General features: G+C 45.7%; 2 protein-coding genes across 6 annotated transcripts in view; one reads left to right on the plus strand and one right to left on the minus strand.

The window, feature by feature from the left end:
* Positions 1-20,125, minus strand: part of LOC139046653 (zinc finger protein 625-like) — a 272,993-nt gene that overhangs the window by 61,772 nt on the left and 191,096 nt on the right. The gene's annotated exons all lie outside the window — the stretch shown is intronic.
* Positions 3,770-20,125, plus strand: part of LOC135919804 (uncharacterized) — a 52,966-nt gene continuing 36,610 nt past the window's right edge. The window contains exons 1-4 of one of the 3 annotated variants that reach the window (XM_065453740.2): positions 3,770-4,029; positions 8,585-8,655; positions 11,672-11,798; positions 14,708-14,784. In XM_065453740.2, coding sequence (XP_065309812.1) covers positions 3,908-4,029; positions 8,585-8,655; positions 11,672-11,798; positions 14,708-14,784 — 397 coding nt within the window. In that variant the 5' untranslated portion in view covers positions 3,770-3,907. The remainder of the gene's footprint in view (positions 4,030-8,584; positions 8,656-11,671; positions 11,799-14,707; positions 14,785-20,125) is intronic. The other 2 variants (XM_065453739.2, XM_065453741.2) reach the window with 2 other exon arrangements.

Raw genomic sequence — 20,125 nt, forward strand, 5'->3', positions numbered from 1 at the left:
CTTCCGGTGATAGGCATCTGAAGATACCGCGACTATGGCTTTGCCTCATTGGCTGTTACGGCAATAATTGTGCAGACAAGTCTGTCACTTATATTCCACAACTTAAAAGCCCCTCGAATCAGTGTCACTACAAGTAATTCTTAATGATAGATTGGTTATAATTCCTTCTATTTACCTTCAAGAAAAATGCGTATTATTGGCAATAATTTTTTATGCCCGGTGAGTGAATGCTGGTGGTGAATGTTCAACTATTTGTAGCGAGACTCTCGCTGCGATGCCAAAGGTAAGCTCACGGAACAAGTTCTCGTAACCTACGGTGAGTGATTAATAAAGAGGAGGGCATCTATTTAATGTATCACTTCATTAATATTGTTCTGCTGATTAGGCACTTGGTCCGTCTGGGCTTCTTCCCTACTTGGAAAGGAATTTCATATCTTTTTAGGTCATGAACACGTCAGACTAGCGTCAACTTTAATGCTGCAACACGCCTGTCCTCGGCATATTCCTACGTTGAAGCTAGCTTCGGATAACTGGTCGTACTTAAAAAAAATCATGTCTGATTCGTTATTAGATAAGCAAACAGCATGGACGATGCAATAGCATACTTTAGCACTTCTAATACTGATTCCATAAAACACATGCAAGAATGAGGAAATGAGGTCTGAGAAGATACGCGAGAAAAGCAAATCAAAGCATTGGGCACACTTGGTCGGTACCCAAACTAGTAAAATTTTATCGAATTGAAGAAGGTAAGTCAAAGGATAGAACGACGCAAGGACAACCTAGAGAACAAGCTGAGGTAGCTTCTCTCTAGCATAAGGTCCTGCACAGAATAGATGCACGTCTGGTATGGGCTAACAAGTTCCCAATGGCAGGAAACTCATCCGTAGACCCTGATGAATGACTGAGGCAGGAGCCTAGAAGATCATGCATATAATCTTGGTAAACACTTCGAGCATGAGTGTAACTCTACGCCTTAAATTCCACAATTTTCAACTTTTCCTTAAGATCTATTACAGCTTCTCTAATCTTCGAAGAACACTTCTCTTGCCTCCAGCACACTAATTATGGAGCGTTTTCAACTGGCGTACTTGTGCAATAATCAACCATGGCTTTTAAGCAATCATTCGTGCACCCTGGAATTGAATTATGGTGATAGAGAGAGAGAAATCTTTATTCGAAGTCCTGATTTGGTCAATGGAGACAGGTGGCCGGGGTGCTAGCCCCACCGGTGCCTCGCTTCCTCAGCTGGTGGCCGGGCCTTGAGTCTTGGTGGCATCGTCGGTTGGCCTAACTAGCCAGACGTGACCCCTCGGGCATTCGCCGAGCGGCATGTCAGAGCTTGATTACTTATTTCATCATTTCATGTATCACCTCACTTCACTAGTGCTGAGTGTGAAACATAATTTACGACTATGGCGTCATCACTCCCAAGGATATCAACCTGGCTTCGGTGTCCACGGTTTGGCGCATGTTCTTGATTCGTAGCGTGTGACACGGATAAACACAGAAACATGACAAACACGTCTCACATGTCCAGGAGCAGTAATATAGGTCGAAGCACAGGCCAAGTAGGCATTCACGAAGCCTAAACCACATCGAAAGACAGTTCAGGGTGAGCCCATGCAATTGTGGTCTTTTTGTTTTTGAACTGAAGATATTTAGGTGAACCATTCCGGAATTTGTTGTTAATTGTGGCTCCTGCAATGTGACCCAATAGGGACGTGCTTCAAGTTACCTCGCACGCATACGTTGTGCAGTTTCCATTACGCCACAAGCGCAAGGATGAACCGAGAAAAAAAGAAGTCAACGTTACACTGTCATTGCAGTCTTACACTTCATCCTTCACACACCTGTCCTTACACAATGCCAACATGTGCACTGGATGGGCGTAATTTCTTTTTCCTTAGCCTGTTTTTAACCATAAGCTGGCACATCACTGTAGACTGCTTCCGATGAAGATTTGCTACCACCTAAAAAACAAATGTTTAGCGAAGATAACTTTTATGGGCATCACCGGGTGCGCACGTGCGCGGCGCAAGATACTTTCAAGCTTTAAGTTACAGCTGTGCGGATGAATTATGCTTCGATTCTCAACACCGTAAATGCATCGGCAAAACATGAATCTAAATAAAGCGCCCCTATTTGAGGCGCACAAAGTTGAAAAAAAGGGAAACTTAGCTTGCTTTTACATACTTCAGAGAACGCATGCTTTGTCTGAAAGGTAAGCTCTTCCTGGGAAAGCCCATCATTTGACAAGCAGGTGCAAGGCGTCATTGATCCAGTAACAACGAAGTTTTCTGGAAGGATAACGTTTACTGCAGGTGTATTTCGTTGTTTTAGCTTTTTTACGATCAATCAACGTGAATCACGTGAATCAATGACCCGAGCAAGCTCGTCGTCTGAGGGAACTCCGAAGGCTGTAACACCGAAGAAGGCATTTACTGATGCAATCGTTTGGTTCTTACCGACAAACAACCTCATAGAACAACGCGCGTAGATTCACTTCATGAGGGTGACGTACAGAATTCCTGCGTGTAGTCAACTTCAATGTCCTATCAACTCTGCTTGCCGCAAGAAATTTCTTCTCTTGTACGCGATAGGTACGCACGGATTTTGAAATTTTCCTTCCTACGGCAGCTGAGGATGTCGAGCATTAAACTTGCACCGCAAGATATCGTTGAGAAATGTGGTCCTGTCTGCACGGTTCAAACATAAAGATTTTGCAATTCCGTTCAGGAATGTTCCTCTGGTCATATGGAGGGATTAGGATTGTCTAGTAAAATGATGAAGTGGCGAAAACACATGAGAAACGTCCATTCCTTGCGCAGGACCTTTGCAATTCACGCAGCAGTGCCTCGTGGATAACGAGGCAAATTGACGACAGGGCCTGTCATACTAGAAGAAGGAAATTCTGGCACCCACAACCCATATTACTTTTTGGAGCGAAAACGGTGACCGCTGTAACGTGGTGCCAGCTGGTCACATGTGCAGCAGGAACTACACGTTGGTTGTTGTAGATGAAATATGTTATTATATTCGAGTAACGTCGCTTGTCGGTTCGGAACACCTATCGTTTACGTTCGGTAAATAATTTTCCTTCCAGGGCAGCAAGAAGGGTCTGAGGTATCTGAGCCGTATGAGTGGAAGCGGCCTCGGGGCGCTTACGCATATGTTCCTCGAACATGGTTGGGTGGAAAAGACTTTTGGGATGAGGCATTGTCGCAAGAAACTGTCCTGTAGCATTACGTGGAGGCTCTATGTAACACCCAAAACACACTGAAGCGAGCAGGAGTGATACTGTGCTAATAGAGAGCACTGGCATCACTTATACGTGCCTTGGATGTCTAACGTCAATCGTCGCTCGAATAGCTACACAGCCAGGGATAAAGCCAATGTTGACTTCACATATGTTGTCTTCACATTTACAGGTGTAATTTGGCCTAATTATATAGAGAAAAAGACTTTCTGATTCGCCATCGTATAAACGTTGGGTCACCTATTGTTCATTCTGTCTGTTCACTAATTTGGTCACGACTGCCAATATCTCCCGAGAAGAATTAGCACTACTCCTGAAAGAAACAAATAATAATAAACACATGTTCGTGTCTACGGTTTTTGGCTAGGCGTGGGCTTTGCTTAAGTTTGTTTTGATGATTTGGTGTCAATTCAGCACAGGGCGCCGGGGCGCCTTGTTTAGTGTTCAAATATTAATACTTTAGCGTCAACATAATGGCGCACTCTATCGTCTTTTTTTTCCAGATGAGTTTTACGATTTCATTCGAGTTGCCCAAGTGCCCGCCGTTTTACTGGCTCTCTCATCCTTGGCACAGACTGCGCATGCGCGATCATTCAGCAAAGTTCTGTCTCAGAAAGACGCTAGTGCTCCGGAGCGTCGTCACCAGGCATGACTGAACAAAGAAGCGGTGGGCAAACGCCTCCCGCGTTTGCCTTCATCGAAGAAGCAACCCCGGGTACAAGCCGTGAAGGCGGCGAGGGAGCCTCAGGCACTTGCGACGATATCCCTGCGTGAGTATTCCCGCTTGTGAAAGTTTCGTTGGATATTGTCAGCCGCAGGAACAACCTGGAATACAGACTTTAACAGTTATACATTTGTTTGCACATCGAATTGGGCGTTTTCGAGGAAGACTTCGATTCAGTGTGGCTGCGGCCGTTTATGACCATGATAAAGAGAAGTGCCTCCTGTTTTTCGATCAAAGTATCTATCCATATGAATATATAGACGCAGGAAAGGGACGACGACCTTTTAGGAAGGCTTATTACTGTACATTTGGCTGGTGGACCAGCTTTCGTCAGAGTACTTTACTGTACTCTCTGTACTCTGTACTATACAGAGTACTTTACGTCAGAGTACCTTACTGTACTCTGAGGAAGGCTGCTCCACCAGCCGAAAACGTTCATTAAATAAGTCTTCCTAAAAGTTCGTCGTCTACTTCCTGCGTATGTTATGTCTGGTCCTGCGTGCTGAACTTTGAAGAAACCCCCATATATTTTGTGACGCCCACTTGGGGTTTGTTCTGTTTCAGTTACGATAGGGGACCAGACTTTTAGAAGTGACTTTACTGTGCTTGCACGTACAACGCATGACATTATTTTAGGAATTATTATCTTGCGTGAGTGGGGGGAAACTTTGGATTGTGGAAGCGGGGCGATTTCTCTTCGCCGCGACGTGCAAACTTCTATGACAGATAACACCAGTGATGCCGCCGACGTTCTCGACGTGTCGCAAGATGTGTGTTTGCCTCCGCAGGCGGGAATGTTTGAACCTGTCCATATTTCTGGCTCTCGGACAGGTTGTTTTTGTGGTTTAGCCGAGCCCGATTATGACAATGCGCTCAAGAAAAATGTGATAGTCCCTCGCACCCTCGTTGTCACCACTGATGGTTGTATTCGTTTGTGGACAGTGAATGTTTCAACCCAATCGATAAGATTGCCGCTAGGACTTAAACTGGGAAGTATTGACGAGCAAGCCATTGTCAGCGTCGGAACATTCGACGCTGACAATGGTGAGGAAGACAATGCTGTCTTCTAGTGAGCAGTGTCTGCTTGAAGGAGTGCTCGCTCACTACGCCACATTGTTTGATTTTCTCAAGGCCAACGAGCGTCCCATACACCTCCAGCGTCTCGTATGCAACACCACTTCCATACACGGCAAGCGACGCCAATTCGTCACAAGCCCTACCGCGTTTCACCTTCAGAGAGAAAAATTGTCGCCGAGCAGGTCAAAGAAATGTTACAGAAAGGAGTGATCCAGGAATTATATAGACCTTGAGCTGCTCCTGGGACCCTAGTAAAAAAAAAACTCGTTGAGATTCTGTGTGGACTATCACCGCCTAAACACCGTAACAAAGAATGACGTGTGCCCCGTGCCACGAATGGACGACGCCATTGACTGCCTCCAGTCCGCGTCGTATTTCTCTTGTTGATTTACGGTCAGGATATTGGCAAATTCCCATGCACCCCTCAGACAAGAAGACCGCCTTCGTCACAACTGACGGCCCCTTTGAGTTCAACGTTATTCCCTTTGGCCTATGCAACGCTCCAGCGACATTCGAGCGATTTATGGATAACGTACTCCATGGACTCAAATGGGAAATTTGCATGTGCTATTTAGGCGACGTCATTACCTACGACCGGACATTTCACGAGCACAATCAGCGCCTGTCGGTGTTTTTGACTGTATCCAGCAAGCTGGCCTTATTTTAAACTCGAAGAAATGTCATCTCGGTGAGCGTGAAGCCCTCGTATTACGCTTTCTGGTCGACAAAGACGGCATACCACCAGACCACGAAAAGATAGCAGTGGTTCGCGACTTCCAACAGCCACACATGGCCACAGATCTGCGAAGCTTTTGGGCTTTTGCTCATATTTCCGGCGCTTGATCACGAATTTCGCACAGCTACCCTCTCCGCTCACGTCACTCCTTCTCACTCACTCCTTCACAAATACTTGCAATGAGGACTGCTAAGTGCGAGTCGGCGTTTCAACAGCTGGAATTTTTGTTGACTTCTGGACCGGTTCTACGGCATTTTGATCTGGAGGCGTCAACTGAGCTGCATACTGACGCCAGCGATGTGGGTGTTGGCACTGTGATTTTTCAGCTCTGCAGTGGCCTTGAGGATTTGATTGTCTACGCTAGTCGAGCACTTACAATAGCGGAGACAAACTACACTGTTACTAAACTCGAGTGTCTAGCAGTCGTCTTCGCCATTCAGATGTTCCGCCCGTATCTACGTGGCCACGCATTCATGATAGTGACTGACCATCATTCACTCATTCACCCGGCTGCGTGACCCGTCAGGCTGGTTGGCCCGTTGGGCTTTGCACCTTCAAGAGTGCAGCTTTTCCGCTAACTAGAAAGGCGGACGCTGTTACACAGATGATGATTGCCTATCCCGTCTCCCTTTGCCACACGCTAAAGCTGAGCATAATGACTTCGATGACTACCTAGTTTCCATCTATTCGACTTTCCAGACCTGGGTACCTTCGAGAGCGAGCAACTTTGCGACCTTACCTTGAAACCCCTACGGGCAGCCGCATGTCAGTCAGCAGGAACAATGCTGTTTACTTTTCATAATGGTTTGCTGTGCAAAAAAAACATAACTTGGCTGACTCGCAGAGGTCGCAAACCAGGCAACTACAGGGACGATCTCACCCATAGAGAGGAGAAACAGTTAAAAACGGCCGAAGGGAAACCCATACCCAAGGTCGATAGGATCGAGGGGTTGGGGCTCATCATTGAAGCCAAGGGCAACAACAGAGAAACCCTCAGAAGACTGGAGGGAACTGTAGCGCAAATCATGAGGCTAATCAGAAGGATAACAAATGAACATAGCAGGATGAAAGAGGAAAACACGATAAGGTTAATACAGGCCTTCGTAATAAGTAGAATAGCATACGTGGCACCGTACTTAAAATGGCAGGCCGTGGAAAAGATCAAACTAGAATGCCTCATTCGGAAAACAAACAAACTAGCCATAGGACTACCGATCAGCACCAGCACGGACAAGTTGCTGCAATTAGGCCTACACAACACGATAGACGAGCTCATTGAAGCGCAATGTAGGGCACAATATGAACGCCGCTCTGACTAGAGCAGGCAGACACATCCTAGAGAGATTAGACATAGGTTACCACTTTCAGCACGATGTCAAGTTGGACATCCCGAGAGAGACGAAGGAAATATTGGTAATACCTCCCATACCAAAGAACATGCACCCGGAACAGAATAAGGACAGAATATATATATATATATATATATATATATATATATATATATATATATATATATATATATATATATATATATATATATATATATATATATATATTGTGTGTGTGTGTAATTTAGCTTGCGTTTGATCAACGCACACTTGTAGCAGTAGCCCACTGGCTTGGATGTTAAGCTGCTTAGCTCGACATCACGGGCCATATTCCAGGCGCAGTGGCATTTCACCAGACATTGTGAAACGTAAGAAAGCTCCGTAACTTGTATTTACGTGCGCATTACCGAAACCCAGGGGGTGAAATTAAATTCCGTGATCCATCCAAGTGTTCGTCATTGCAAAATCAGGCTTTTGAAACGTGAAACACAAGGATATAAATAAATGAAACAGTAGGTCACACTTCCGTTGGCTGTCGAGTGAGCGTACTCCAGGAGCCCAACGAATCATCCCACAAATAGTGCCATTTGCTAAACACGCAAGATATGTGTGAGTAAGTGAGAACACTACTGAACTTTTCGTTGTTACTTGTTTTTCAGGAAATATAAAAGATGTGCCTAAAGAAAAACGCCATATGTCTTTAAAGTGAACGCCATGTTCATTTGTAGGAATGGTTAAGGCAAATCGGAAAGCACTACCGGGACGCCGCGACGGCCATGTCATTTTGGCACAACTGCGAACGGCCGCGTTGGCAGAGCGTGCGAAAGTTATCGTGAAATGGCGAGAACAGTTGCCGACTGCAAATCTTAAGATGTGTGGTCGCACGCTGGCACAGCTGTTGCGGACGCGGCTGGGTGACTGATTTGGCCGACTGGCACGGCCCTTGTACGAGAGCTAATATAATGCAGCCAAACCTAACATAACCATGCGTTACCCAAAGCATAATTTTAAGCTCTCACCCACCATTTCCGCATGCTACTCATGGTGTGGTCATCCTGTCACAATAGGTATGACTAACGCTTTCCAGTTGACTCGCATGACATCGTAGAGCTATACGCAGGTAGTCTCAAATGGTCACCTTGGAGGGGATGGCACTACATAATTATATCGTAATCTTGCAACTTAGCATCTTCTTGTCTTGGTTCTAGCATCATTCGTTGTTTTCCCATATTTCATGCTTCATGTCATGATTTAAGCAATTACGCAATTTAAGAGTGCGCCGTTCACCTATGCCATCCAGGAAGTTATGCTTCTCATAAAATGATACATTACAGGTTTTACCTTCATTAACAAAGAAGCACTTCTCTTGTTCCAAATTCTGCTTGGCAAAAACAATGTCCAGGTATATTCTGCCGTAACTAGGAGCACCGGCCAAAGCCAATATGTATGTCTCATTTCAGGTATATTGACGAGTACATCAATGACGCGTTGAAGGCATGGAAGCGCCAGACCAATGCCACTGACGTCAATGGTACGTATGGCATGGCCTTTAACCATCCGCACCACTCGCGAAGATGCTTAACATCTAACAGAGGAGGCATCGTTTCAATCGATCCTGATGGCGGTGCATTTATAGGTCATACGGACGCCTTACTAGCGTCCCCAAGTCAGTTGCTGATGTGCAGTCGTAGTGTGAAATTCATGCAGATGAGTTGAGTGCTAACAGAGTCAACACTACGCGTATTCTACGTGCCTCAAGTTTCGAATCAATTCATTTTCAACACGATGAATTCATTCGTAAAGGCAATGAACGCTTCTCGATATGTCTTGGATGTCGTGTTGGAATGGGGCCAGAGTAACGAACTTACCAATGCGTAGCAAGCCAACCGCATGTTTTATTCTTCACGTTAAATGCTTGCTTGAGGATCCTGTCGTTGAAGGGCCTCTTACCGGGCGCCATTGCAAATTTAAATTAAAGGCAGTAAATTGCCAATGCGCCGTCAAGGGAGTGTTTCGGTAATACAATTATTTAAGTGCATTCGTTATGGGAGAGGGTAGATGACATCGAGCTGTCGTGCTACTGTGCCGTCAGCAGGCTAGTGTTACTGCTTCCAGACAATCTCCCTCTCTGCCTCGAATGTTATCCTCAAGCGGTGTTGCTTCTTTGCCTTCTCCGCAAAGGGCCTACGTCATGTTAACGTGACGAGCCCCTGCTCTATTATATATTCCGATAGGTTTTTTTTTTTTCGTACGACACATCTATTTGTTTTGTATTCCGTCGTTGGATGATCAACCTAATTCTCGTGCAGTAGTCAGTGTTGTTGTAAGCAGTTAGCATTACACAGATACATTTGTTAGCGGGATTTTGACCAGCTCTCTCAAACCGGCGCTCCTTCCAGATGAAACAAAAATTATGGCGTTTTACGTGGCAAGGCCACTTTGTGATTATGAGGCACGCCGTAGTGGAGGACTCCGGAAATTTTGACCACCTGGGGTTCTTTAACGTTAACCTAAATCTAAGTACACAGGTGTTTTCGCATTTCACCCCCATCGGAATGGGACTGCCGTCGCCGGCACTCGATCCCGCGACCTCTTGCTCAGCGACCTCTTCCGCGACCTCTTCCGCGACCTCTTCCAGATGAAGGGCACGTGGCCAACTGTTTGCAACTGTTTCCTTCCAAGCAGCCGCTTATACGTTTCACACGTGGTAGACACCTTTTAAATTACGAGCCGTGCTTGTGTATTTACAACAGCCAAACCTTGTGTGAGGACCTTTAAGACAGCTCTCTGTCTACCTTACGAAAAACCAGCCACACCTTATTAGTATTCTGGAAAACACGCGGTCGTTATGTTTACCGGAGTGTGGCGAGATTGCAGCGGTTACTTTATCCAACGATACTGCCCTGTCAGCTTGTAATTCTGCAAGTCATTCTCATCTTATCGTATGCCCGCAACACGACCCTCACATATGCGCATTGTGTGGCCTATTTTAATCATTGTGATAGGTCTCGAAGGCGTGCAGTGGATAAGAGCCATATTTGTTTGCAATTAGTTGCTAATCATGCATGGCTAACTGTAAATGCATTCCTAGGAACTTCAGCTACAGACGTAAGTAAACATATGCATAGGATGGCCAGGATCTTGAAGAATTGTTCTCTATGCGTTGAAGCTGGCGTTTATATTATCATGACATAGTTTTCCTGGCTATTCAAGCATGAATGGAGTTTTTAGATTTGTTCTGTCACCTTTTCTTCGTCCACGACCCGATCAGGCTGTCTACTGCAAACAATGAATAGGCGGTATGCAGAACCTGCAGCTGCACCCATGCACAAAACCCGTTCATCTATATAAGGTAGTGGATATCGGGTACAATAGTAAAGTGCCAACATCCGAGTTCATGACACTATTCGGCAGTCATCCTTGCACTGCAGCCCCCATGCTTTCGAAACAATTTTCTTTTTAGTAGGAAGCTTCGGCTCGGCGAACATTTGAAATTGTCATGCTCAACATGTAAAATGCCAAAAGGCTTTTAGTAACAGCTCTTAGGCTTAGGAATTCCCGGAAATTGGCAAGTTCCCCAAAATTTGAAACACAACTTACACAATTTAGTAACTCCCATCCTAAAACAAGCATAGCAGGCCGAGTTTGCTTTATGAATGACAAATGTTTCCGGGCATTTTTCAAAAGTCCTAGCTACATCATTGTGGTAAAGTTCAGACCGCTGTGTATCATTTTTCTCAATTTACGGGTATTAGTCAATTTACTTTCCAGAATTGTCATTTCGTTTTTATGGCCCAATTACACAGTTGCAAGCTTCATACTCTTTGTTTACAAATTTTAGCGCATTCAATACTTTTTGTATAGACACTCACCGTCTCAACAATAGGTTAGTTTATGGGAGTTACAAGATTTCATCCTTTGTTTTTCACATTCGATGGCCTGCATCAAATCTGGTGCAAGCGGGACCGAGAAAAACAATATCCCTGCTCCCACGCACTTAGACAGAAGCCTCCGAGCTGAAGTTTCCTTTTGCGCGTTGCTAACTAAGCAGCTTTGCAATAACGAGGGGCGTCCTCCTTGGTAAAGGGAAGTTTGGCGGGTGCCAAAGCCTGCTTATTGAAATTAACATACGTTTCTTTGCGACCTTAATGAAGCATCGAACACACCTCTTGCTTGAAATTGGAAAAGTAGGTTTGACCTTTGTAGCGCAGTGAAAGAACACGACCTGTCGTCTTTCGCATTGAAAATGGCCGTGTCTTATTCTGCTGTATTGTTTGCAGCGTATATATTTTTAGAAAAATTAGCATTCCATTAATTTCAACGCGATAGTCTTTTACGTCAATGTGAATTATTTCGTGCACTGAGTTCCGAATTCCAGAATTCCGGAAAGAAAAAGCGAACTGCACACGCCAACACAGCAGCCAGTCTTCCCTAGCCCTAAAGCCCAACTAAAACGTTTTGCATGCCACCGTTTATTTTTCATGCTCTTTGAATGACCTCTGCAAAGTGACGGGTAACCACCTCTGCTGTTTTCTCGGACGGTGCAGATGCCACTGACAGCGGAACCACCAACTACGCACCTGTTGTGTCCACCGCTAGTGCCGATCACGCCTGGCCCAGAACGAGCCAAGCTGGCATCGAGAAATTATCGTCTACTACGAAAGACAGCGTGAGGTGAGCCACCATTTCAAAATATTTCTTGACATAAAGCAACCCAGCCAGTGGGCGAACTGCGACGGTGACCGGGCCTCTCACTCCCGATTTTATGCCACATAGAAAATAGAAAAATGGATCACAACTGTAAGAGCAAAAGAAAACGTCTACTTCTAAGACGTGTGAAGAGGTTTCAAAGACGCGTGAATACGCGTCAAGGACGCAAGAAGACGGCTCATTTCTCCATACCATAGGATATGCTGATGCGGTGCATAAAGGGACAGTGCCGCAGCAGCCTTGCCCACGAAGAGTGTGCCTAATGTTGGGCAACAAGCCCCTTCGGCGGGTGCAGCCAGCGTTGCACCACCATCCAACAAAACCTCATCAAATTCTAGGTTTGTGGCATTTAAAGATACTGTCACTCCAGGCGAGGCGTTGCCAAACCACCGCTTTCAAGAAGGGCGCTGAACACGATTCCTAGTCGAACGGCACCACCGTTTCACTTCGAACCGTATAACCCACAGTAACCCTGCGTCATATAGAACCAAAAGGACTCTGTAAGCTAAGTTAGCAGTCTTATATTAGACAGGCAGCACAAATGTATTCTGCAATATGAACACACTAACATTGCAAAGGAATGTAAAGAGACTTCTACACAATTTAGATGATGTCAAACAACTTATTTAGAAACTTAGTGCATAAGTGCTGCGAACCGCTGTGTTTGCTTAGTGGCTATGGTGTTCGGCTGCTAAGCACGAGATCGCGAATCAAGTTGTTAACACGGCTGCTGCATTTTGATAGGGGCGAAATGAGAAAACACCCGTGTGCTCAGATTTAGGTGCACGTTAAGGAGCCCCTGGTAGACCAAATTATTCCCGAGTTCCCTACTACGGCGCCCCTCATAATCAAATCGTGTCTATGGCACGTAAGACCCCATAATTTATCAATCCTTAAAAGCTCTGTCTGTTCAGGAAATACACGTAATATCTACACACACACTTTCCTAGGCAATGTCATTTTTAAGAGAGGCCGCGACGATGGTCTCACTTCGTCGGGTTGTGTGGCTATATTAGCAAATAAATTCCCAGCCATCAATTACAACTCCGAACGACCTTTGAAACTGTTGCTGTCCGAAAACTGCTGCTCGACAGGCTGGTCAAAGTCACTTCCATTTGCATACCTCCTAACCACCAAATTCGCGAAACAGTTTCCGAGCCTTACAGATGAACTTCCCGAATTCCACATAGTATATTTAGACGAAAATGCACATAGCCCCCTTTGGCGTGATTCTCGCTGTAATTTTTTCTCCTGTGGCTGCCTCTTTATTGAGAACGAGCCGAAACTTTTCTGCTTGAGGTAAATCATTCTCCACGAAAGACATCAACATAACGTTATATACACTCATGCCCTACCTAGAGTGGAACGTCCTAAATACCTCGGGAGATGTCTGCTCCGGGAAATGGTCAGACTATGTACGCAATAATAAAACACATTCAGGCTGATACGCAAGTTGTTCTATCACCAGTTTTGAACACCATGTGGGCAACAATATAAATTGACATAGCACTGAATAAGGTTATTTATGTCTCCATCTTGAAACAGGGCTAGGATACATCTTCTATGGCAAGTTAGTGGCTTATGGCGTCATGAAACTGCTCGCTTAATCTATTACAAAAGAGGATTAATCGTGGGCTATTACTTTCTTGAACGAAACGTACTACTTGACGTTTATGAACGATGCTTTAAAGACAGCCGACCTACAACTGACCACCTCATGCGGATTATGTCTTACATCAGTAAAGCTTTTGCTTAAAGACGGTTCTTTCAGTCATTGTTTCTTGATGTCACAAACGCTTGACGCCCCACCTGGCCTTACGGAAGTTTGCGACAGATCTCGAAAACGGGCATTTCGAGGCAGCATGCTTAATGTGGTAGAAAGTTGTTTATCAAACCTAACGTAGAATATTAGTGCTGGCAATATTCCGTACAGGTCCTTCATCGAGAATACTGGGTTACCAGGGTGTAAGCGACTTATTTGTATCATTGTTGTTGCGAAAAATGAATTTAGCACAATCATTTATTTCACAACGTATGCTTTAATCCATTTATGTTGATGACTTGCCGATTCTATTTAACTCGTGTGGCCTTGCATTCTACGAAAGACAAGTTGAAATTGGCTTGACCAAAGCGCCAACTTCAGCACAGAATTGATTTAGGCTACATTTATTGAGAAGCCCCTCCTTCCTTCTTGCAAGAAATAGAGGCGTCGTTCCAGTCTCGCATATTGAGGTGCATGAGCAACACTTGCCTGTGAATAGTGCACTAAATTTTAAGGCAGCATTTTAGGCACGAAGTACACCTTTATTCTGCGCCTGAGAAAAAGATATGGTAAGTGATAGGCATTGAGGTTACCCTACAATGAGCCCGTTTGGCTACCCTGAACTTGCGAAAGGTAAAAGGGGGGGGGGGGGGCAAGATTAAGAGAAGAGAAAATCTACTGTGAATACCGCCGACGCATCAAGAGTTCTATGCTCTCTATCACAGTTAGTGACTCAGTCCTTAAGTACCTTGAACAGAAATGCCAAAAAAAAAGCAATGAATATCCCTAAAATTCTGTCGCAAACAACGTGGGGTATAGTGACAAGAACTTCCTCAAACATTTAGAAATGCCTAATTGGAACACGCCTAGATTACGGGGCCCGAAAGTTTCAATTGGCTACTTATAGTGCCTCGATCATGCGGACCCTGTCCATCACCTAGGCATCCGGTTGACCCGTTGTAAGGGCTCTGAGTGAGGCCAAAACATTGGAACCAGCTCGATTACCAAACAGAGCTTTGGTTTCTCGGTACTTGCTTGTAATAAAAGATAATTTCAACTTGTTGTCACAGCTGTGTGTATCTCATACCAATACTTTTTTTTTTATTTGCAGCTGTTTTGACGACGCCTGGCGTTGCCAGCGGAACGCGCAGCACAGGCCGATATCTGACCAGACGTACAGCCTCGACGGTACGTAGGCGATGGTCATTCGCATTTGCAACAAATATAGGAGAGATGCCCTACGTCCACCGCGGCAGTGGTGCATTTATTGCGCATGAAGACGCGCTTCTCTAAAGCCGCCAAGTCGCTTTCCGCAGGAGGCGCCTTATCACTCTCCTTAGTAAGAAATTTGTGCTGATGCATGTAAATTCATACAGAACCTATGTTTGAATGCATTTATTCTCACATCAGTGAAGTGCAAAGGCACGCTCCCAGGAGATCGGGGCAGAAGCCGAGACTGTACATTCTACGCAGTCATCGATTCAGTAGCAATTGCAATCGGCGCTTCACCATTAATCTCAATTTTTATTCGTCAAGAAGGCTATGTGTGTTGGTCGTGCTGGCACCATAATTTTTCTCTTAAACCCGTTGAACTTTGTTGACAAGGGTATTGCTTAGATACCCACCGTGGTTGCTTAGTGGCTTTGCCATTGCGCGCCTAAGCACAGCGTCAATGGGAAAGTGGTGGTTGCGGCGGCTACATTTCGATCGCGGAAAAATACAAAAAGACCTGTGTATAGTACATTGGGCCCACGTTCACGACCCCAGGTGACCAGTATATTCCTAAGATTTCGGCCCATAATATCCCAGAATATCAGTTAAATGATGTTTCGGCACGAATGCAGAGTAAGGTGTGCACTTAGGGCGGTGTTTCAGATGGCTACACCGGAGGAGCACAACGGTACTACACGGAAGAGTCACTCAAGTTTAGCATGCTACAAACAACCGATGTATCCCGCTACGGCTGACTGCGAAACTTATGGCATATGATTTGGGGCTACCCAAGAAAATTTATATTGAAGCTCTAGGTTCTAACAAGCCGAGGAACAAAGAAATATACAACTTTGAAATTTTAATGAAAATTTCGCGAAATAGCATTTAAAATATTGGGCAAGCTAAATAAGCTCTGAGACCATGGATATACCTAAACTAACCAAACTATAGGCTTCTGAAACTGTAACAATCTCTAACCCTATGCCCATATTAACAAGAACAGTACTCAGTGGCCTCTTATAAGTGTACCACTACCTCGAAATCGTAGTGCTTTGGTATCAAGAAAGTCCACGACATGAAGATACCACTGCTCCCTAAACTAAGTACGTGCTCTTTCTTGTAAGATGATTAGCAATGTTTGCTTACTTCAAGCATTTTTCGTTCTCCCAGTACCTGTGCAACCTCCTTCACTGATCTGATACTAGTGGTGATTTTAACGGGGCTACTCATTCAAGTACAAATGTTCGAAAATGAATTTGCCCTAAATATTCCCGTATGAAACAACACTATAGTTCAATAAAATTCAGAGATGCTAAAACTGAAATCTTTAGTACCGGAGGTTGGCAAGCCGCGTTTAGTGAAATTTTCTTTATGGTATGCGAAGACGGGATTAGCGTTCTTACTAGACTCTCCCCTCCCTTTCACATTGTAAATGAACGTGTATTCAGTTTTGCTGTCTGTCCCTACATTGGCTTAATGCTAACTGCCCTATCATCGTAGGTCGTCATGAGGAAGCTTCCACCGTAATTATTGCTACTAAATCTAGCGCTTTCCTTTTCTTTAATTTCACTGTGATATTACAAAATTTTATCAAAGCTCAAGGTGGTTTTATCCGCCCCCTAACCCTAAACTCGACAGGGCTCAAGCGGTAGACTGGAGGCAGCTACAAACAAAGACCTTCCCCAACACCGTCCATCTCAGGATGATATATCCGGACATCTACTCAGACGATAACTGCAAACTATCCAGCAGGGCTCACGCATATCTTAGACACATTGTCTGGGAATGTGAGGTTATATGCAAAGAAAAAACACTTCCCCAGATGAAGCTGCGGTGCGATGGATGGCCGCGTTGCGCAGCTCAAACCTCGAAAATCAACTATGGGCCATGCAGCAAGCCCGTGAGGCGGCGAGGAGGCAGGATCTCCGGACCTCTTCGGGAGTGGCCTAGGCCCAGGCCACGAATTTGCCAGATTGTTAATAACGTTGTTACCACCACCACGCAATATCTGGGAAGTTAAGAAATATGTGTCCCTAGCTAGAACACTTGCATACCTAACTATAGTGTCCCCACTTTAACTTACATTTATGCTCTCTGTTGCACAGTTAGGTGGCATTTCCTCGCAAATTATCGCTTCTTCGTTGCTTTCCAAGCTAATATAAGCACTGTAACACGACTCTTACATATGCGCATTCATTAATCTTTTAAATGCAAAGCATTTTTTGGTAAAACTTTGCTACTCTGACAGTGTCTATCTATCTATCTCTCTGTCTGTCTGTCTGTCTGTCTGTCTGTGTGTCTGTCTCTGTCTATGTCTGTCTGTCTCTGTCTGTCTAAAGGCCTTGAAGGTCTCATGTTCGTTTCGTCAAGTAAAAATACGCATAGCATGAAAGAGTGTATGACGAACATGAATAATCGGTCGTGACATGAATATCATGGCATGCGTCTAACGTAAGTCATCACACAGCCGCCTGAGTCTTAGTGCTCTCATGTTCGTTTCGTTAACATGGTAGGCACAAAAATTCGCATAATATGACTAGAACGTATCAGCAACATCAATGATAGGACATAATTTGGACATCATGACACGAGTGTCATGTAGGTCATGAAGCAGGCTCCTACATCTTCGGACTCTAATGGTCGTTTCGTTCACTTCGTATCTCCTATAATTGGTATGGTATGTCAAGACTGATCACGAACGGAAATGACAGGTCATAATAGGAGATTCACGATTTGCGTGTCATGTACGACATGAAACAGCCGCCTACGTCTTGGTATGTACCAAAATCGGTATAGCATAAAAGTGCATGACGAACTTAACTCGCTGCCCTTCCAATCTGTGAAGGATGACCAAGGAGGCTGTGTATGTGGGTCTCTTAATGGCGAACTGCACCGCTGCAGCGGGTTGCGCTGCACCCGGCATTGCACGATCTTCGGAATTGGCCCACGTATATGGAGAGTCCTTAACGCCTGCTTAAGCTCCGCTGCGGGTCTCCGGGATTTTGTGTTTCCATGCGGACACGATCCTAGGGGAACTAGCGCTAAACAGCTCTCCTGTAATGTATTGGTCATGTCATCAGTGAAATTCATGACATGTGTGTCATATAGGTCTTCAAACATCTGCCTACATCTCAGTGCTCTCACAGTCAATTCATAAACTTTGTAGGCTACGCGCACACTGCTTCGCATACCATCGACTCCCACAGGGCGTGGGATCTGCCAGATTTTAATGTTGTCGTATAGTCTATCGATGGCCTACACAGGGATGTATGGAATGAGAGCCGCTTGAAGCATGAGATACACGTAGCCCCGCAGGGGCGTTTGCATCAGCACTAGGCTTGGCCCCTCCCGCCTTCTCCTTTCCTCTCTCTATCTTTTTCTACACGCACACATGCGAAAACACACCCACACGCGCAAACACGCACACGCGCGCACATGCGCGCACACGCACAAACGCACACACACATCCACACACACACACAATCACACACACGCACACACACACACACACACACACACACAAATACATGCATCTCCAGTTCTTGGAAACCTTCTGGAGACGTTGAGCAAAACTCCGAAGCCGTTATCCAGGAAATCACGACGAGAATGGGAGGTGAATGGGGCGAGAACAAAACGAGAACAAATGGGCATTGTTGGGAGATCAAAACGAGATCATCCGAGGTACCAGTCAAAATTAAGAAAATGCAGTCTCCTGCCTTCAACTCTCTGTACAGGACCACAACACATAGGCCAGTTACTGCGCGAAGAAGTTAAGGATATTTTTCGTCCGATTCCAACCGTAGCGAGCAGAAAGGGTCCCAGGTGAAAGGGGTACACATGTCAGTCTCGAGCCACTGGGGGCTATGGGAGGTCGCGCTTCTCAGCCACGACCTCGCCGATCAACTTTGGGGCGTTCGGCACGCCGAGGATGCCACCCGTGTCAAAGGCCCCGGGCCGTCACCTAGATTGGGGTTGTTATAGCTCCACTCCGCAAAATTCGCCAAACATCTTGAATAAAGTTTTCAATCACTGACTCCTATTTCTTATTCTTGCCTGCTCACAACATCACTCAAGCTGCAATTTCTTGTACGCTGAAGTTTACTTGGTCAGTTCGAATAGCGACGTTGAAAACAGAAATACAGCGCCCCATACAATTAACTCAAGTTCGGCGCTGAGATATGGTTACCAGTGTGTTCAAAGGCAGAGGCACGTGAATTATGCGGCGCGGATTTGGCGCCACCTCCAAAAGACGTGGTGCCGCTGCGTGGCCAGGCCAGCAGCATCGCGTGAGCCGCGCATGGTTATGAGGGCTAAAATGGTTGTGAGTAAACGTCGTAATTACTTCAACCAGTATTCCTTTCTGCAAGCCATTTCATACTTGGATATACTCGAGATTCCAGTAGCATGGGAAATTTTTTATGCGAAGCATATTACTAGAGCTCAACCCAGCTCCTCAGGCGCGGTGGTGTCGCCTTCAACACCACGTGACACCGTGACGTCACGACAGAGGAGAAACGGGGCTCCAACTCGTGCCGTCGCTCGAGAGCTCAATCCAGCTCCTCAGGCGCGGCGGTGTCTCCTTCAATACCACGTGACACCGTGACGTCACGACAGAGGACAAACGGGGCTCCAACTCGCGCCGTCGCTCGCGGCGTCACCTTCAAGGCTGACCACGTGAGACCATGACGTCACGACAGAGGAGAAACGGGGCTTCAACTCGCGCCGTTGCTCGCGGCGTCTCAGCGGTATATAAGCAGCTGCGCTTGCCTCTGCTGGACACTCACGAGGTGAGATGCCTCCTGGAGACAGAGCTGCTTATTGGAATGAGAAGCGAAGGTTGCAGCGTGCTACCGAGACTGTTTCTAGGTGGCTTTGCTACGGCGCAGCGACTACGCGCCCCGCATCGGACGCGGTGAGCTTCGACCAACGCAGCGTTCGGCGCGACAAAGAAATGTGCGCCTGAGCAAGCGCCGCATGCCTGAGCCGACGCCGACGACACTGGCTTTTCTGCGACACGAGCTCCATAACGCTGTCGCGTTATAATAAAGGATAGTATGCTTCGCATCCTGGGCTTAACCTTAGCTAAGCCACAGCCATTTTTTTTTCGTAATGAGCTCACAAAAATGCATAGCTTGTAGGCTGTATTTCCTTAAGAACTTCATCTAGAGGAGTCCTCAAATGTGATTCGGATACCGGCTTCTGATATGCAAGTACGTCGTTGACAGACGCATGTATGAATCATAGCAGTTCAACAAATTCTGCAGAGGTTGCGCAGGTTTCGAAGAAAAATTTGTAGTACCTCGTCTGAAATACATCC

Source organism: Dermacentor albipictus, unplaced genomic scaffold, assembly GCF_038994185.2.
Source record: "Dermacentor albipictus isolate Rhodes 1998 colony unplaced genomic scaffold, USDA_Dalb.pri_finalv2 scaffold_64, whole genome shotgun sequence".
Classification (NCBI taxonomy): Eukaryota; Metazoa; Arthropoda; class Arachnida; order Ixodida; family Ixodidae; genus Dermacentor; species Dermacentor albipictus.